The sequence below is a fragment of the Chiloscyllium plagiosum genome, chromosome 11, assembly GCF_004010195.1.
Source record: "Chiloscyllium plagiosum isolate BGI_BamShark_2017 chromosome 11, ASM401019v2, whole genome shotgun sequence".
Taxonomy (NCBI): Eukaryota; Metazoa; Chordata; class Chondrichthyes; order Orectolobiformes; family Hemiscylliidae; genus Chiloscyllium; species Chiloscyllium plagiosum.
In genome coordinates this window covers 9,848,218-9,866,091 of record NC_057720.1, presented here as the reverse complement: position 1 = coordinate 9,866,091, position 17,874 = coordinate 9,848,218, and the positions used below count along the sequence as shown (strand labels likewise).

Genomic DNA, 17,874 nt, shown 5'->3' with positions numbered 1-17,874 from the left:
TTAAAATAGTGAAGAAACCAGGTATGCTCAGAATAACATGTGACATCGAAAGAAAAGGTACATTTGATGGGATAGAGTCCAAGGTAATGCACTGATGTAGTAAAGACAGACATACATCTACATCACATCACAGGCATCAAGAAAAGAAATCTCTCAAATTTACTTTGGAAAGCAGCGACTTGATTTGATTTAATTTCATTTATTGTATTCACATGTGCCTATGTACAGTGAAAAGTTTTGTTTTGGGAGCAGTACAGACAGATCATAGCAAACAAGGACATACAGAGCATAGGGTGCTTAGACAGAGTGAGACATAGGGTATGACTGCATAGGATGTGCACAAAAGCAAGTCACTGGATTGGAGAGGTTCTTTTAACCATCTAATAATGGCAGGGAAGAAGCTGTTCTTGAACCTGTTGATGTGTGTGTGTGTGCTCAAACCTCTGTATCTCCTGCCTAATTGAAGAGTTTGAAAGAGAGCATTACTGGTGGGAGGGGCCTTTGCTGATGTTGGCAGCCTTTCTGTGGCAGCGAGAAGTGTAAATGGAGTCCATGGACGAGAAGTTGGCTTCTGTGATGGTCAGGGCTGTGCACACCACCTTCTGTACTTTCTTATGATCCTAGGCAGAGCAGTTGCTATCCCAAGCCATTATGCACCAAGGTAGAATGCTTGATGATTTGAGTTGATAGAATTGATGCGAAGCAGAAAAAATATGGCAGCCATATTGGGCACAGTAAGATTCTATAAAAGTCAGAAGTAGAGGCTGACCAAATAATTTTGAGCCCAGTGAAGTTGGTACATTGTGGAACTTTTAAGAATTCTTCTTCTTCTTCTTCAAGTGGGATGGAAGTTGAGTTGACGATGGTAAGATTTGATTACAAAGGGTGAAGACACATCTTTGCACCTTCTTTCTGATCAGGAAACAAAAGGATTGAGTGAGGCGTTTAATTTTCCAAGCCCCAACATCATTTGAAAAATATCCTTTGTCTGGCTGTTGTGCGGGTGACTTAATGGAAATTTTTGTGATCGCAATATATTTTAAGGGAGTAAAGGAAAAGGTTTTGCTTGTAATGATCAGCAAATTCACAATGAAGAGGCAACAACATTCGGCATCTCTTTCTGGCTATAACAACAAACAAAATAGATCAAATATCATTTAATGGAGAATTGGGCAAGCATTTGAAAACAAGAATAAAAGAGGAAAAGACAAAATTTTGACAAAGACAAAAGAAGCTCCACTTGAAACGATAGCTAAGGACCGTTGAATTAATTGCCCTTCTGGGCTGTCGGGGTTATGAGAAACTAATCAAACGTAAAGTTCCAAAATTATATTTTCAGAAATGCTATTATTCTGGGTAATTTGGCTCAAAACACACTGAGATCCACCTTGAATTTAGAATCCATTCTAATGATACAAGGAACAATATCAGATGTTCATTAGTTATCTGAACAAATTATAACAGAGGACATTGATTGATGACTGTTTACATCCTAGATTAAGGGAAATGGGATGGGGGAGCTCCTGAACATTTAATGAAGCTAAAACACAAAGTAGTTTGTAATCACCTGGGTATTAAAATTATACTTTGTGGATGTTTAATGTATTCACACACCGTTCTTGTGTCCACTATTTTAAGATGTACAAGATACAAGTGCTAAGCATTTATTTTGTTCCAGGTAAAAAGACAAGATTATAAGTGAAAACAATTCTTGACAGTATGTCAAATACTTTCATTTTTATAAAAATAGGCATTCCATACATAGCCAACGTGAAAAGTAGCCGTTTCCTCCTTAGAATTTCAAAAAACCTTTCCAAGCAAACAAACCGGAATGTAAAACCATATAAAATGCATGACATAGGAATTATTCTCTAAGAAACGGATGTATCCTTAACTCTTTTAAAGAAAACACAAATTCTGGTTCCAGATCACATCAAACTGTCTAGGCAGGGGCGCCCTTGTGGTATTATCACGAGATTATTAATCGAGAGATCTAAGTAATGTTCTGGAGTCTTAGGTACAAATGACACATGGCAGATGTTGGAATTTGAGTTCAATAAAACTCTGAAAGTAAAAGTCGAATGGTGACCACAAAACCCTTGTCCTTTGCCAGAAATGTCCTTCAGAGAAGGAAATATTCCATCCTTAACTGGTCTGGCCAGATTGTTATTTCAGACCCACAGCAATGTGGTTGACTCTTAACTACCCTCTGGGCAATTAGAGATGGGCAATAAACACTGGCCCAACCAGTGACAGCCACATCTCATGAATGAATAAAAACAAACCCTCGTAGAACTCTCACAGAATTTGTCTTCACTTACCACTGTGGTAGAAGAATTCAAATTCTGACTATTTTTAGCCATTACAGTGACTATCCACAATGGCAGCTGCAATAGCCAGCTGACCATCACATGCCACAGGAACCATTTGTTTGTGTGTGAGGACACCAAGCTGGGGGTGGGGGTGGGGTTGGGAATGGAGACTAGATCTAATGAAGCTAAACCTTCTCTCCCCCCATCTTCAGGAAGGACATGAAAACACTGGAGAAAGTGTTGAGAACATTCATGAGATTGGTTCCAGGGATGAGAAACATCAGCTAGAAAGCTAAAGCCAGAGACTCATAGACTTATACAGCATGGAAACAGACCCTGTTTCAACTTGTCCATGTCGAGCAAATATCCTAAACTGATCCAGTCCCATTTGCCAGCATTTGGCCCATATCCCTCTAAACCCTTCCTATTCATATAACACATCCAAGTGCCTTTTAATGATGTACTTCTTCCTTTGGCACATAGTTCCATACATGCACCAAGATAAATTGGACAATTTGGGATTGGTTTCCTTGGGGAGGAGATGGTTAACAGTAAAATTGCTAGAAGTTTTCAAAATCAAGTAAGAATACGTTGGCTTCCAACCCTTTCAGAAATTGTGAACCAATTATAACAACCCAATCCTTTTAGCTTCACTGGTACTGACACCAACTTTTTGTCTCTACATTCTTCCCCAACCTCTAATCACACCCTCATCCTGTCATCATGGGATTCCAATGCCCATTCTTTTGATCACAAGTCCGGCTCTTGGGATCAACACTCCTTCAATAAGATTGCTGTTCTTCATACAATCCCTACAGTGTAAAGCAGGCCATTTGGCCCATTGTGTCCATACTCACCCTCCAAAGAGCATTCCACTAGACCGATTCCCCTCCCTATCCCTGGAACCCTGCAGTTACCATGGCAATCCACCTAGCCTGCACATCCCTGGATGCTATGGGCAATTAGGCACGATCAATCCACTGAATCTGCACTTCATTGGACTGTGGGAGAAGAAACTCATACAGAGAATGTGTAAACTCCACACAGATAATCTCCCAAGAATGGAATCAAACCTGGGTTCCTGGTGTCTTGAGGCAGCAGTGCTAACCACTGAGCCACCGTGCCACCCTTCCCACTTCTTGGATATGTGTGCATTGGTCTAATGGGCTGCTCGCTTGGTTTTTCAGTGTGTGTTTATAACCAACAGGAGTCAGGCAACGGGACTGTCTACAAGCTAATCCCACACCCTTTTGGTCTCAGAACAGACTCCGCCGTAACTCCAGCTCAATTCAGAATTAGATGATTTTGATTAGGCTAAGCTTTAAAACTAAGGATGTCCTTGAGCTCAGTACAGAGTAACACTTATATATTTACATTTTTAGTGTTGCTTTAATCAAAGCGTCATGTTGATGTTGGAGATGAATTTGAGAAGCGTAGAATCCTTGGAGGACTATAAGGCCGGAAATAAGGAGGGGAGGAAGGCATGAAGAGATTTATAAACAAGGATAAGAAATTTAATACTGAGACATTACTGGACCAGGTGCCAATGTAGGTCAGTGAGCATCAAGGGTCAGGGCTAAACAGAAAGTGCAAGTCAGGATTTGGGTAGCAGCATCTTGATTATATCAACATTTACAAGGGAACAAGAAGACCAGGCAAACATTGAGATAGTCGAGTCTGGAAGTAACTAAAGAATGGATGATTGATTCATCAACAAACAATAAGAGGCAGGGCAGAGACATTACAAGGCAGAACTTGGTGATAGAAAGTATCTCAGGTTGACTGTAATTAGCTAAAGACCATTGTAATGTGTATTCATTGATGAGAAACAACTGGTTAACATATAAATTGTGAGGCAACGAGAGTGAGTTACTGCAAGGAGCCAGATCTCCATGACCTCCACTGCCACAATGGGAATTGAATCCTTACCATTGGCATAATTTTACATATGGCGCTATCAATCTGAATTAACCAATCAGCACAATGTATACCTCTACTGATGTTGTATCTCACCTTGCAGCTAGATGAGTCTATAACTCAGCACTAGATTTTCCAATATTCCCTTATGACCCTTCCTGTCAGATATGGATCATCACGTTTGACTTGATATCTTACTCAGTCTGAATTGGAGATGATCACAAAGTAGCACAGAACACCTTTGTGCTGCTCCCAGACCGTTGGGGTATACCTTTGTGATCCCGGCTAATTTTTTTCTTTATTATCGCCCAACTCTATTGGCCTTTAAACTGAGTGGCCTGCTGATTGGTTTAAAGGGCAACTTGAGTCAAGCATATCGCTGAAGTTCAGGTGTGGCATGTCGGCCAAACCAAGTAAGGATGGCAGATTTCCTTCCCCACAGGGCACAAGTGAACCAAGTGAGTTTTTATGACCATTAATGATTGGTCAAAATTACTGAGACTAACTTTATATTTCAGACTTATTAAATGATTTTAAATTTCTCCAGCTGCCAGAATTGATTTTGAAATCATGACCTCAGAGCCTTAACTTATTCTTCACTGCCCTTTGTATGATTACTATCTTAATATCGATCCAGATAGGAGCAGATAAGGAGCAGTAAGAAATGATCATTCCTAGATTTTGTGTTTAGGAGAATTTTCTACAATAGTATGTGTCCAGTCCAACAAGAATGGAAACACTGCAAGGCCAAGTTTGGTGGAAGAGTAGAATTCTTGGAAATGAGGTTGGCAAATGTCAGTGGACAATGATTTTTGTATCATAATGTTTCAGATGATAGTGGAAAATGATTTTGGTCAGTGCATTGAGTATAGGCGTTGTGATGTCATGTTGTGGCTGTACATGACATTGGTGAGGCCACTTTCGGAATACTGTTTTCAATTCTGGTCACCCTGCTACAGGAAAGATGTTGTGAAACTTGAAAGGGTGCAGAAAAGATTTACAAGGATGTTGCCAGGGTTGGAGGGTTTGAGCTACAGGGAGAGGCTGAACAGGCTGAAGCTGCTTTCCCTGGAGAGTTGGAGACTGAGGGGTGACCTTGTAGAGGTTTATGAAATCATGAGGGGCATGGATAGGGTGAATAGCCCAAGTCTTTTTTCCCCAGGGTAGGGGAGTCCAAAACTGGAGGTCATAGGCTTAAGGTTAGAGGGGAGAGATATAAAAGGTACCCTCGGGGCAACGTTTTCACGTCAATAGTGATACGTGAATGGAATGAGCTGCCAGAGGACGTAATGGAGGCTGATACATTTGCAACACTTAAGAGGCATCTGGATGGCTATATGAATAGGAAGTGTTTAGAGGGATATGGGCCAAGTGCTGGCAAATGGGACTAGATTAATTTAGGATATGTGGTTGGCATAGACGAGTTGGACCAAAGAGTCAGTTTCTGTGCTGTGCAACTCTATGAGAGAGTAACAATAATCAACTTCAATGGGGCAAGAACAGAGACTGGATAGACTGGAACTAAAGTTAGGCATAATAAATAATAGCTGAATAATGGGCTACTTTCAAAGATGTAATCATTTGGGCACAATTGAGGTACATCCCCTCAGGAAGGAAAATAAAAATCAAATTCAGAACTCCCTAGGTGACAAATGAGATGGAAATTAAGTTAAAAAAGAAAAAGTGTGTGTATGACTGATACACATTGGTAAATGCAATTTAGAACTAAGCTGAATATCAGAATTCCAGAAGGGAGATGGAAAACCAAGTACAAGACAGATTATGAAAAGAAAACTGGCAGCTAATATTAAAGGAAATCCAGGAGCGTTCCATAAGCACATCAATCGTAAAACTTGATGTAAAGAAGTAGGGCCAACTGGAGACCACCAGGGGATTGACATGATGAGGCCAGAGGCATAGTTAAGGTGTTAAATGAATACTTTGCACCTCTCTTTATCTATGCCTCCTAGACTGTTGTTGTAGACCAGAAAGTCAGTCACTAGAAGAGTTTAAAATGAATGAAGAGGACGGATTGCATAAGCTGCTAGCACTTCAAGTTGATAAGACAAAGGGACAAGATGAGATAGACTCAAGAACATTGAAGTAAGTATGCGTTGAAGTTGCAGAAGTTCTGGCAATTATCATTTAATCTTCCTAGGATTCAGGGATGGTGTTGGAGGATTAGACAATTGCAAACATGTCCTTGTTGAAATAACATTTTTAAAGGTTGGTTTAACAATGACAGTCAGTTTAAAATTGGTGATGGGGAGATTTCTGGAAACAATTATTTATGATAGAATTAATGAATGCTTCCAATTCGCCTTCACATCCCTGGACACTACAGGGCTATTTAGCATGATCAATCCACCTAAGCTGCACATCTTTGGACTGTGACAGGAAACAGGGGCACTCAGAAGAAACCCATGCAGACACAGAGACAATGTGCAAACTTCACACAGTTACCCAAGCCCGAGTCCATGGTGCTGTGAGGCAGCTATGCTAAGTACTGAGCCACCATACCACCCCTCGGAAAAATATGCTTGATCTGAAATAGTCAGCATGGATTTGTGTAGGGAAAATCATGTTTGACTAACTTGCTAGTGTTTTTTGAAGAGGGGAAGGACACTGATGTAATACATGTGGACCTCCAAAAGGCATTCAATACAGTGCTATGCACAGTGTTGTAAATAAGGAAGTTATCTAAGACATTTGTTGGACCTCAGTTGGAGTATCATGTGGCTTCCACATTGTAGAAACGATGTAGAAAAGAATGAAGAAGTGATTTACAAGAATGGTTCCAGGATTGAGAAACTTCAATTAAGAGGGTAGATTGAAGAAGTTGGCACTGGATACAAAATTGAAATGGGAATAGGAAACATGGTTAATGGGTATTTTTCAGGCTGGAGGAATGCTTGTCGTGGAGCTCTCCATATTGATATTGAGATTTTTGCTTTCTTGATGTAACAATGATCTAGATTCTGGTGGGTAGAGAACAGGTTAAAAGTTTATGGACACACCAAAATGTGGGAACATTGTAAACTGAGAGGAGGACAGTGTAGAACTTCAAAAGGACATTAATACATTTTTGGTGGGGGTGGATAGATAACAGATGAAATTCAATGCAGAGAAGTGACCTTTGATACAAAGATTGTAGAGAGACAACACAAAATAAAGAATATTATTAGCAATACAGAAACCAGATATATATGTTTGTAAGTCCTTAGAGGTGGCAGGACAGGGAGAGGAAACAGATAACAAAGCATGCAATATTCAAGCATCGTTAATAAGGGCATAGAGTACACAAGTAGGAAGGTTATGCTGAACTTTCATAGAACGCTAGTTAGACCTCAGCTGGAGCACTGTGTCCAGTTCTGGGTGCCACACTATAGGAAAGACGTGAATGCATGAGAGAGAATGCAGAAGAGATTTATAAGCATAATTCCACAGATTGGATGCTTTAGTTATGAGGAAAGATTGGAGAAGTTGGGACTTGGAGGAGAAGGTTTAGAGGAAATTTGAAGGAAGTTTACATTTCAGGAGGGATCTGGACAGAACAGATTGGGAGAAACTATTCCCACCTCTAAATGGATTGGGAACTGGACGCTACAGTTTTACAGTGTTTCACAAATGAAGCAAATACAGGGTGAGAAAGACATTTTGACTCAATGAGGAGGTGGGTCTGGAATGCACTATTTGAAAGTGAGGTGGCTAATTATAATTGGCTAATTATGAAAGTGGAATCAATATGCAGAGTCTGTGGGGAAAAGGAAGAGTTTGGCACTATGTTAGTTTCAAGAGTCAGTGTACATATGATGGACTGAATGTCCTCCTTCTGTACTGTAACAATTCTGGGGTGATGGATTACTCATCCAGGGACACTACCAACACACCAGCAATTTTCTGACTAAACACCAGTCCTGGTGCTCTGCTAAAATGTGAATGGACAAGATTTATAAACACCATACTTCAACGAGGTTCCCATCTGCTGGGGGATTAATTTTGCCGTGGGTGTAATATTTATGAGATGGAAGAGCAGCGCTGTCTGCAACATCAAACGAGAAAAGCGAGAGGCAGAAGTTTTCTTGCATTAATATGGATAGATACAGCTGAAACATGTCAAAAGCTTGCGCTAATTGTGGCTCTACATTACGGTGCCAAAAGTGCCAAGGTTTTTTTGCTGGGTGTATCATGGGAAGGTGTCACTTATCTTTGTCAAAGAGAACTAATTATCGCAGAGAGATAATGTTAAAAATAATCCAAGGGTTTTTATTTAGCACAGTTAGAACAGCTGCAGTTCGTCAAGACTTTCCGCCCCTCACCTCATCTCGTATTCAGTCATTGGATGTGGCTGTTTCTGGCTAGGTCAACATTTATTGTTCATTCCTGGTTGTCTTAAGAAGGTGGTGATGAGCTGCCATCCTGAACTGCTGCAGTCACATGGCATCGGTGCACCCATAATGCCATTAGGGAGGGAGCACCAGGAATCTGACCCAGCAACACTCAAGGATGCAGTTCCACACCCAGACAACACGTGGCTTGGAGGGGAGACTAATTCCACTGCAGACTGAAATCGCAGGTGCATTATCAGGTTTGCTCTTGTTAAATTATTCCCAGTTGAATTGTTCAGTGTGACCTGCCAACAGAAGTTATTCAGTGCACAATGCTTTTTCATCAGATGATGAACCAGCCTCATATTGTCACCTTTCCATGTCTCTGTGATATTCTTCATTTTATTTTAATTCATTCATGGGATGTGAACTGGCCCACATTTATTGCTTGTTCCTTAGCTGCCCTTGAACTAAGTGGCTTGTTGGGCCATTTCAGAGGTCAGTTAATAGTCAACCACATTGCTGTGGGTCTGGAGTCACATGTAAACCAGACCAGGTAAGGTTGGCAGTTTCCTTCCCTGAGGGATGTGAGGTGAGCCAGATGGGTTTTTCCTGACAACTGACAACAGATTCATGGTCAACAGTAGATTTTAAATTCCAGATTTTATAAATTGAATTAAATTCCACCATTTGCAGTGGTTGCTCACAATCCACAGGCCCACGTTAACTGCCTTGGATCATGGGTTCAAATCCCATGACAGCAGCAGGTGAAATTTAAATTCAGTCAAATCTGGAATTAAATATTGTTTGCAGTAATGGTAGCTGTGAAGATTTCACATTTGTTGTAAAAACCCTTCTAATTTATTAATGACCTTTAGGAAAAGAGATAGAGTCATACAGCACAGAAACAGACCCTTCGGTTTAACTCATCCACACCAGCCAGACATGCTAAGCTGATCTAGTTCCATTTCTCAGCATTTGGCCCATATTCCTCTAAACCCTTCCTATTCATGCATCCGTGCAGATGTTGTAACAATGTTATAATATAACTCACCTCCACCATCTCCTCTGGTAGCTCATTCCATACGCGCATCACCCTTTGTCTGAAAAAGTTGCTGCTTAGGTCTCTCTTAAATCTTTCCCCTTTCACCTTAAACTCTGCCCTTTAGTTTTGGACTCCCCTATCCTGAGAAAAAGACCTTGGATTTTCAGCCTATCCATGCCTCTCATTAGTGATATTCCAGGGAATGCAATCCCAGTCTATTCAGTCTCTTCCTATACCTCAAACTGTCCAGTCCCAGCAACATCCTTGTAAATCTGCTCTGCACCCATTCAAGTTTAACAGCATCTTTCCAATAACAGGGAGACCAGAACTGAAAACAATTTTCTAAAAGTGGTTGAACCCACGTCCTGTACAGCAGCAACATTACCTCCCAACTGCTATACTCAATGCACTGACCAATGAAGACAGGTGTACCCAACACCTTCTTCACTATCCTGTCTACCTGCGACCCTACCTTTAAGGAACTATGCACCCACACCCCTAGGTCTCATTGTTTGGCAACGAGATCTCACCATTAAGTGTATAAGTCCTGCTCCAATACATCTTTCCGAAATGCAGCCCCTCTCATTTATCTAAATGAAACTTCATCTGCCACTCCTCATCACATTTGCCCCTCTGAACAAGGTCCCATTTTACTCTGAGGTAACCTTCTTCATCATCCACTACATCACCAATTTTGGTGTCATCTGCAAATTTACTGACCTATAGTCATATCCAATATAATTATATAAATGATAAAAAAGCAGTGGACCTCGCACCAATCCTTGCGGCATACCGCTTGTCATAGGTTTCCGGTCTGTCAAAACATTCTTGACCACAACTCTCTGTCTCCTACCTTCAAAATAATTTGATATTGAATTGCTCTGAATTTGCTGTGATCTAACCTTACTGACCAGTCTATAATGTGGAACCTTATTGAACACCTTGCCGAAGTCCAAATGCAGAATGCCTACTGCTCTGCTTTCATCAATTGTTATTTGCACCTCTTCAAAAACCACAGTCAAATTAGTAAGGTATGATTTCCCACACACAAAGCCAAGGTGACTCTCTGCAATCAGACTTTGTCTTTCCAAATACATGTAAATTATGTCCCTCAGAATCCCCTCCAACAACTTACTCACATTGTTAGAGGCTCACTGGTTTATAGGTCTCCGGTTTTTCCTTACCACTTTTCTTAAATAATTAGATTTTAGATTAGATTACATTACAGTGTGGAAACAGGCCCTTCGGCCCAACAAGTCCACACCGACCCACCAAAGCGAAACCCACCCATACCCCTACATTTACCCCTTACCTAACACTACAGGCAATTTAGCATGGCCAATTCACCTAACCTGCACATCTTTGGACTGTGGGAGGAAACCGGAGCACCTGGAGGAAACCCACGCAGACACGGGGAGAACGTGCAAACTCCACACAGTCAGTCGCCTGAGGCGGGAATTGAACCCGGGTCTCTGGTGCTGTGAGGCAGCAGAGCTAACCACTGTGCCACCGTGCTGCCCACCATAATGGCACCACATCAGCCACCTTCCAGTCTTCTGACATCTCACCTGTGGCATCGCTGATACAAATATCTCAGCAAGGGGTCCTGCAATCTCTTCCCCACCATCCCACAAAGTTTTGGGATACCACCTGATCAGGTCCTGGGGATTTATCAACTTCTTTGCATTTTAAGACCTCCAGCACTTCCTCTTCTGTGATATTGACACTTTTCAAGACATCACTATTTATCTTCCTAAGTTGCCTAGCGTCCATGTCCTTCTGCATGGCAAATAATGATATGAAATATTTGTTTTGTATCTCACCCATCTTCTGTAGTTCCATGTATAGACAAACTCATTGTTCTTTAAGGGACCTTAGTCTCTCCTTAGTTACTCTTCTGCCCTAATGTATTTGTAGAATCTCTTTGAATTCTCCTTAACCATATTTGCCAAAGATATCTCGTGTCCACTTTTTGCCCTCCTGATTTCCCTCTTAACTATACTTGTACCATCCTTATACTCCTCGACGGATTCACTCGATCCTAGCTGGCTATACCTAACATGCGCCTCCATTCTTTTGACCAGAGTCTCAATTTCTTTTAGTCAATCCAGCATTCTCTTCACCTAGCAGCCTGGCTCTTTGCACTAACAGGAACACATTGTCTCTGAATCCTTGTTAGGTCATTTTTGAAGGCTTCCCACTTTCTAACCATCCTCTCACCAGCAAATAGCCTCTCACAATCAACTTTTGAAAATTCCTGCTTAATACCATCAAAATTGGCCTTACTCCAATTCAGAAATTGAGCTTTCATTTTAGAATTGATCTACCCTTTCTCATAACTATTTTGAAACTAATAGCATAATGATCACTTGCGTCAAAGTGTTCCCCCACTGACACCTCAGCCACCTGTTCTATATTGTTTCCCAGCAGAAGGTCAGGTTTTGTTCCTTCTCTAGCAGGTACATCACATAATGAATAAGAAAATTTTCTTGAACGCATATAACAAATTCCTCTCCATTCAAGCCTTTAACACAATGACAGTCACAGTTTATGTTTGAAAGTTAAAATCCCTGACTGTTACAAACCTGCTGTTCTTATAGATAACTGAGATCTTACATATTTGCTTATCAATTTCCTGCTAACGACTGGGGGGCTTATAGTACAATTCCTTTAAGGTATTCATCCCTTTCCTATTTCTCAGTTCCACCCATATAACTTCAGTGGACGTTCTGCCAGGAATATCCTCCCTAAGTACAACAGTAATGTTAAACTGTAATGTTAAACTGTAATGTTAAACTGTAATGTTAAACTGTAATGTTAAACTGTAATGCGACTCCCCCTCTTCTCTTGTCCTTCTTTCTAACCTTCTTATAGCATCTATAGGATATTCCTGGCAGAACGTCCACTGAAGTTATATGGGTGGAACTGAGAAATAGGAAAGGGATGAATACCTTAAAGGAATTGTACTATAAGCCCCAGGACATTAAGCTGACAGTGGTGCCCTTCCCTGAGCAACATTTCTGTAATATCTATGATATATCACTCCCGTGTTCCCAACCATGCCCTGAGTTTATCTGCCTGTCAGTCCTCTTGCATTGAGATAAATGCTGTTTGTACTTGGTCTGCCTGCATGTGACTCCAAGACTCCCAACAATGTGGTTGACTCTTAACAGTTCTCTGAGATTACCCAGCAAGCTTCTCAGTTGAAGGGCAGTTAGGGATGGACAACACATTCTGATCAACCATATCTCCTGAAATCTTTTTTTTTATATAAAGAGCAGCTCTCAGAATCGGCAGAGGCATAATGGGCCAAATGGTTTCCTTCTGTACTGTATCCAACTATGATTTTATAATTTATCTATCCTTATAACGTCAACTCCATCAAAGAACTGGCCTTATTCTTTAAAAGTTTCGCCGAATACAGCTCATGGACTTGAGAAAGATTTCAACCGTTCATGAGCATTGGTGACCTAATAAAAGTAAGTGGAGCATGGATAGGGTAAATACGCCAAGTTGCTTCCCCAGGGTGGGGGTGTCAAAAACTAGAGGGCATAGGTTTAAGCTGAGAGGGGAAAGCTGTAAAAGGGTTCTAAGAGGCAATGTTGTCATGTGGGTGGGAATCGAGTATGGAATGAGCGGCCAAAGGAAGTGTCGGAGGCTGGTACAATTACAGCATTTAAAAGGCATCTGATGGGTATATGAGTAGGTGGGGTTTAGAAAGGACATGGGTCAAATGCTGACAAATGGAAGCAGATTTATTTAGGAAATCTGGCTGGCATGGATGAGTTGGACCGAAGGGCCTGTTTCCGTGTTGTACATCTCTATGATTCTACTCCTTTACGTTGAACAGAGGTCCATTGACTGGTAAAGGAAGCTGATTTGTTAAATAAGTAATTTTAACATCAATGCCAGGTCTGAATATTCTCCGTGGAACGCAATGTATTACTCCATCCCTTGACATCAACTTGCTCGGCAGCAATTACTTTTTTTTTCGTGTTTTACCCAGGCAGACATTGAAATGATTATTTTGCCTGGAATGATGCAGCTCACCCTGTAAAGAAATTATTTTATTATAGCTTTCCACAGGGGAGGATGTTTCATAAATGTTCAGTCAAAAAGAGTGGGGGGGGGGGGGGGCTAGTAAAACGAAGTTTGCACTGCGAGATTCCTCTCTTCTCTGAGGAAAAGGAGAAGAGGTGAAAGAGTGAGACTTTGCATGGGGGCACCATCATAGGGGCTGCAGTCATTGGTGGGGACCACAAAGGAGCAACAATGAATGTTGGAAATGGGGTAAAGTGTTGTTTTTGTAGATATAGAAAAAGCATACAGAAAAGGGGTACAGCAAAAGAACTATTAACCCTGCAGGTATTTAGGGACTTTTCAGTGTATATCTGTGGTTAATTAAATACTAACTTTGGTGTGTAATTACTATAACAAAAAGTTATTTTTGTAAAATTATGCCTTTCAGCAAAAAGCTGAGATAACCGAAATGCTTGAGCTATACAAAATGATACAAGTTAATGAAGTGTCCGAGGATGGAATGTACCAGCAGAATGATACAAAATGTTAAACCAGATCTTGACAAAATAAATGTATGTGTCAGCACTTACAGAAAGGAAGGTTGCCAACCTGGGGAAGGGGGAAGTAATAAGGGTGGAGCGCAGCTGGGCAGTGATATGGTACAGTAAGAGAGATCGGGTAATTAGGAGTCTGGAGAGATGCCCTCACTCAGCTCAAAGGGTATAACAGTACATTAACCTAAGCTCTAATTTGCTCATTTGCTTATTCAATTGAAGCCCTTACTTGCAAGTTCGTAATAAATTGTCTTGTTTCCAGTTTTGGTGGTCTCATCTAAATTTTATTGAATTTTGTTTCTAACAGATTTGGGGGCTCATTCCAGGATCCCAAGCTCCGGTCGCTCGGCATTCTTGGAGAAACGGAGAAGGTGCACCTCGCTGATTTCGGCGATCTCTAGTTTCCCCTTGTTGCCGCGGTGGCTCGGGCGAGCGAGATCCGGACTGGGAGACCCTGGAGACAGGACGGGCAAACGCGACGCGGCGGGTTCCGTCGGGTGACTCTTGTGCACAAGACCCGGGTAAGAAAAAGGTCTTAAATAAGTATTATCCGGGCACTGGGACACGGCGGGTTGGTCGGGTAACTCTTATGGACTTTAGACCCGCATTCGCGGGTGGCCGGGATTTGCAGCATTACTTGCTGTTTCGCCACGGTGCGAAGGGCACCAAGACGTGGTGGTTTGGTCGGGTTACTCTTGTGTACATAAGACCCGGGTAAAGGTAAATTTCAGGTGACCTCGATTGACAACGTATTTTGCTGTCTGGTATTGCCGCGGGACGGGGCGCACATTACACCAGGTAACTTTTGTGCACAGACCAAGGTATGAAAGTTGACCTTTAAGTATTACCTTGGTGGTCGGTTCCGTACGAGAAGTATGGGGGAATTGGCAACCTAAAAAATAGACAATAAAGGTCTTTAATTGGCTAGATTAATCTAACAAGTAAGGTGTCTAACTGATTCGATCACCCAGCCTTAGACCGGTTATTAAGAGGGGAAACCCCCTCGTGGAGATTATAACCCTGAAGTGGGTGTGGAAGAAGGTAACACCGAACCTCAGAGAGGTTAATTAAAATTATATAAAGAAAACAGCCGAGTATTGAAATGGGAAATAAGAATAGCAATTTAGATGTAGAAAGAGACATGAGAGGGACGTCCGAGGACCACATCCCAATGGACAGTCCTTAGGGAAAAATGTTAAGAGATTGGAAGTACCATCCTCGGACGCGAGGAAAGGATAAAAAACAAATGATAAAATGTCAATGAAAAACAGCCTTACAGTCAGGAGGAATCAGATCATGCTTCGTGTCAGAAGGGCTAGTAGCTGAAGGGCTACTGAGGGTGCACTTTGTAACTAATTCAAAAGCGAGAGGAGTCGTTGCGGGAAACTCAAAGTGTCTGTGAAACATGGTGTCTGTGTGTGTGTGTGAGAGAGAGAGAGAGAAGAGCTGTACAGCTAGTAGAAAGTTTAACCCTTTGTGATTCAGTCTGAATGCACATTTGTTTGTTGGTGATTGAAGGTTCCCTGGAGCTTGAGATCCGGGACTGTTTTGAATCTGATTTCTATTATGGAAATTTTAACATGATTTCTTTTAAGGTTGAGGATTTTGCAAGATTATGAAATAAAATGTTCTTTTCACAGGTCATGACTGCCTTACTATCAGTTTCTAACTAATCTCTTTTATCCTTACATAAAAGCGATTTATGGAGGGCAGTTGAAGTTTTAACTTGAATAGACAAATCCTTTTAAGGCAGCTCTGGTTATTTCACGACCTATAGCATTGTAATTGAGCAATGACTGGTCAGGACTACTTGGGAGGACTAGTTTTGGATTTGAATCGGGGACTGGAACCGGGTGATCGTGGTGGATTTCAGAGTTGGGAACTGTGTGCATTTTGCATTTTGAATATTAAACACTGAATAAATGAATTTATAATATATAAATATGTATTTACAAGAAAGATTCCAAAATGTGTAGTTAGGAACAGGCTTTAAAGAAAAGCAAGCATAAATTGATAAATTGTATTTGAGATTACAGGGAGCAAGAAATATTGCAATATTTCTTTAAAAGAATCAAGGTCTAAACAAATCGTTGGGTGATGAGGAATGGCCAGGAGGTTGCCCTAAAGCTGTTCAGTTGGTTAAATCGGCTCAGCAATTGATCTGGCAACGTCACATGAGAAGCAGAAACAGAAGGCAAAAATAATGATAAGCCACGGTTGATGAGGTAATAAAGAAAAGGACAAAACTAAAAGGAGAAGGAAACCGGAATGGTGGCGGGCAGCATGTTGAAAATAAAGTGAGGAGAAAGGATCGGGGAGGAGATGTTAAGGGGTCTGGTAGACAGGAACAAAGATCGAAGTGGAAATCCCCACTGGCGGGATGTTATTACTGTGGAAAGACAGGTCACTTTAAGAGAGAGAGTGTCCAGATCCGAAAAAGGAAGTAAAGGCAGTGCCGTTAATGAACCCTGATGGAAAATAGGGGTGTCAGGGGTTCCTGCCCCCGGGGACCCACCAGGAGCCCTTGATAAATTTAAAGATGGGACCTTACAAAGAGGACGTAGTTGTCCCAGTCAATACAGGGGGCAGCAAGGTCATCCTTAAATTTTAAGCCCAAGGGAGTGGGAATAAAAACAAAAGTTAATTGGATTATGGCAACAGTTTTGTGATGAGAGGCACGAAGAATCAGTTTTGCGTTCATGACGAAATATTGCCACCAAATTGGGGATTGAATTAACTGCGAAAGGTGCGATGGAATCTGTTGAAGTTCTTAAAAATGAATGTGCTCGAGCAAAACAATTACGAAAACAGAATGAGAAGTCACAAGTGACTGGTAAACAAACAGAACTGCGCGATTACAGTTTTTAAAATGTTTTAATCACTTGTTGTGTTTCCATCCTGAATTATATAATATATATAATTAATAATTAATATTTATAATAATTCAATTGTGTTAGCCTGAATCAATATTAATTGGCAGGATTCCTTCATACATTCTCAGTGACCTGTCATATTGATTCATGGTTAATTTAAAACATGAACTGCATTAATTCATTGTTAATTAAAGAATGGAAAGCTACATTTCTGGCCAGTGTGTGTGCAGGCAGTGGCGGCAACAGCCTTATTGGTAGAGGAGAGTCGGAAACTTACTTTTAGGGAAGCCTTAGTAGTCAGCACCCCACATCAGGTACGGTCAGGAGAAGAAAGGGGCATGATTAGAAGAGCTGCTCTGAGGGAATGGAAAATAGAGATCCGGTGGGTAAGGGAAGTGATACCAGCCAAAAACAAATTCACCAATGTGGACCCACGGTGGAAGGGTATGGATGAACACGATAGAGGAAAAATGAGGGACTTTCGAGAAATGGTCATTTTGGGTATTAAAGAAGCAGCACCTAAATCTCAGAATTTTTTTAAGCCTTTGAAGTAAGACAGGAAAAGGAGGAAGCCCTGTCAGCCTTCTTACAGAGATTAAAAGAAGCCACTAGAAAATATTTGGGAATGAATCCCAATGATCCGGTAGCACAGGGACTTTTAAAGGTCCAATTTGTGACTAAATCATGGCCCGGACATACAAAAGAAATTACAGAAATTAGAAGGCTGGAGTGAAAAACAGATAGAAGATCTGTTATATGAGGCACAGAAAGTGTGTGTGAAAAGGGAAGAGGAGAAACAAAAACAAAAAGCTAAAATAATGGTTG

General features: G+C 41.2%; 1 protein-coding gene across 2 annotated transcripts in view; it reads right to left on the bottom strand.

Moving 5' to 3' along the window:
- Positions 1-17,874, bottom strand: part of adgrl4 (adhesion G protein-coupled receptor L4) — a 154,562-nt gene that overhangs the window by 19,697 nt on the left and 116,991 nt on the right. Inside the window, exon 13 of one of the 2 annotated variants that reach the window (XM_043698671.1) lies at positions 731-912. The exons of the other annotated variant lie outside the window; for it this stretch is intronic. Coding sequence (XP_043554606.1) covers positions 877-912 — 36 coding nt within the window. The 3' untranslated portion in view covers positions 731-876. Of the gene's footprint in view, positions 1-730; positions 913-17,874 lie in introns of those variants that run through there. 2 annotated transcript variants of the gene reach the window in all.